General features: G+C 59.7%; 1 protein-coding gene across 1 annotated transcript; it reads left to right on the forward strand.

Annotated features, from left to right (window-relative positions):
• Positions 1-438: 438 nt before the first annotated feature.
• On the forward strand, positions 439-1631 carry LOC144138995 (uncharacterized). Its single transcript, XM_077671497.1, has one exon. It carries the CDS (start codon positions 439-441, stop codon positions 1321-1323), a length of 885 nt encoding a protein of 294 aa, XP_077527623.1. The 3' UTR covers positions 1324-1631.
• The last annotated feature ends 468 nt before the right edge of the window (positions 1632-2099 follow it).

The raw sequence follows: 2099 nt of genomic DNA on the forward strand, positions 1-2099 counted from the left end.
ACAATGACAGGAACCCGTTTGTTACAGCACATCACAGGCGGGCCTTTCTGTTCAGCCGTACGTACGAAAACGACGCCACCGCAGGTGCACCGTCGCCGGGGTTGTAGGAACATGCCGGCCACTGATGTTTACTCGATATCTCCGCAATATCAACCAAGCATCTGGTAACATTCAAAACAATGGGGTTGTAGCGGCAGCTCCAGCGACATCGCTGGATCGAGCGCCGCTCCTCGCGCAGAAGCCCGATGTACATGGACACAGGCTGCGTGGCCGCGCGAGCGCACGAGGACATGGGGGTCGCACTGGTGCTGACAAAATAGAATCTGGTTTTGCCTTGCGACGAACGGTCGTCCTGCCTGAGGCTCCTTCCTCTCGCCCGACATAGCGCCCTACAATTGGTGACCCTACCGAACACGCCACCGAGGTTAATGTAGAGCCATGTCCCTCGACAACCAGGACTCAACCCGTTCGCGAGAAACCGGCGAAGCAGTCTCAGCCTTGACCGTTCGGCTTCCGCAATTCTGGGAGCGCCACCCGACGACCTGGTTTCTGCAAGCAGAGGCGCAATTCCAGCTAGCTCGGATCACCTCTCAAGAAACCAAATTTCTCCACGTCGTCGGAGCCCTTCCGCCGACAGCCGCAGAGGAGATCTCCGACATCCTCACTTCGTTCAACCACACCCGCCCCGCAGCGCCTTACGACCAGCTCAAGGCTGCATTCCTGGAGCGCACAGCTGCTTCGGAACGCACGCGCATCCAGCAGCTTCTCTCCTCCGAGGAGCTCGGCGACCGCAGGCCAAGCCAACTGCTACGGCACATGAAGCAACTCCTTGGCACGCATTCTCACGCCATGGATGACACACTGCTGCGTGAGCTCTTCCTTCAGCGCCTACCTTCCAACGTCCAAATGGTCCTCGCCACTGCCGCAGCCATGGACCTGCAGGCACTCGCCGCGGTGGCAGACAAAGTCATGGAGGTCGCCACCCCCTTTTCTCAAGTGGCCGCGGTTGCATCGGCTAAGCCTCCGTCTCCTCCCTGCCCCAGGAACCCCGCTTCAGCGTCCAGTGAGTCCGCCGCTTCATCTAGACTCGACAGCCTTTGCGATCGTCTAGAGAAGATCATCGTTGCCGCAACACGCCGCGATGTCTCGCCGCAACGTTCCCGTCAACGCCGTCGCTCGTCGTCGCAGCGACGGCGCCCAGAGCGCCCACGCAGTGAATCGCCTAACCCGGGCATTTGCTACTACCACCGGCGTTTCGGCGCTGATGCCCGCCACTGCCGTCTGCCCTGCACCTGGACGGGAAACGGCCTGGCCGACCGCTAACGGCGACAAGCGATCTCGGCCCAACACAGGAATGTCGCCTCTTTCACGTCACCGACCGCACCACCGGACAGAGGTTTCTCGTGGATACCGGTGCCCAGGTTAGCGTTTTGCCCGCTACACGCTCGGATCGTGCTTCTCGTGCCACCTCGCATTTACAAGCAGTGAACGGCACGCGCATACCCGTCTACAAGCAACGCTCACTCACTCTAAACCTGGGGCTCCGCCGAGTTTTCCGGTGGGTTTTTCTCGTCGCCGACGTTCGCACCGCCATCCTCGGTGCCGACTTCCTCGCAAAACATGGCCTTCTCGTCGACCTAAAGCTGCAGCGTCTACTTGATGCTACCACACTCATCTCAGTGCAAGGTGTGTCAGCGGAGGCAGCCGCTAATCTAGCACCATCCTGTGCTACAGTTGCCGATTAACCGTTCGCCACCTTGCTGCGGGACTTCCCAACCGTGACAGCACCACCTGACTGGACTCAGCCTGTTCGTCATGACGTCCGTCATCACATCATCACCACTGGCCCTCCCGTTTTCTTTCGACCACGGCGGCTTGCGCCTGACAAGTTCAAAGTCGCCCGAGCGGAATTCGAGCACATGATGGAACTGGGCATCATCCGTCCATCATCCAGTAACCATGCATCACCACTGCACATGGTGCCCAAGAAAACTGGTGACTGGCGCCCCTGCGGAGATTACCGGTCCTTGAACACCAAGACCGTTCCTGACCGCTATCCGTTACCCAACCTCCAAGACTTCACCGCCACTCTCCACGGG

Source organism: Haemaphysalis longicornis, unplaced genomic scaffold (genome assembly GCF_048455015.1).
Source record: "Haemaphysalis longicornis isolate Haplotype H1 unplaced genomic scaffold, Haemaphysalis longicornis Haplotype H1 scaffold_5, whole genome shotgun sequence".
Taxonomy (NCBI): Eukaryota; Metazoa; Arthropoda; class Arachnida; order Ixodida; family Ixodidae; genus Haemaphysalis; species Haemaphysalis longicornis.

Bases quoted from the DNA above. Each gene is read 5' to 3' on its own strand.
- LOC144138995 (XM_077671497.1), top strand. From the start codon at position 439: ATGTCCCTCGACAACCAGGACTCAACCCGTTCGCGAGAAACCGGCGAA.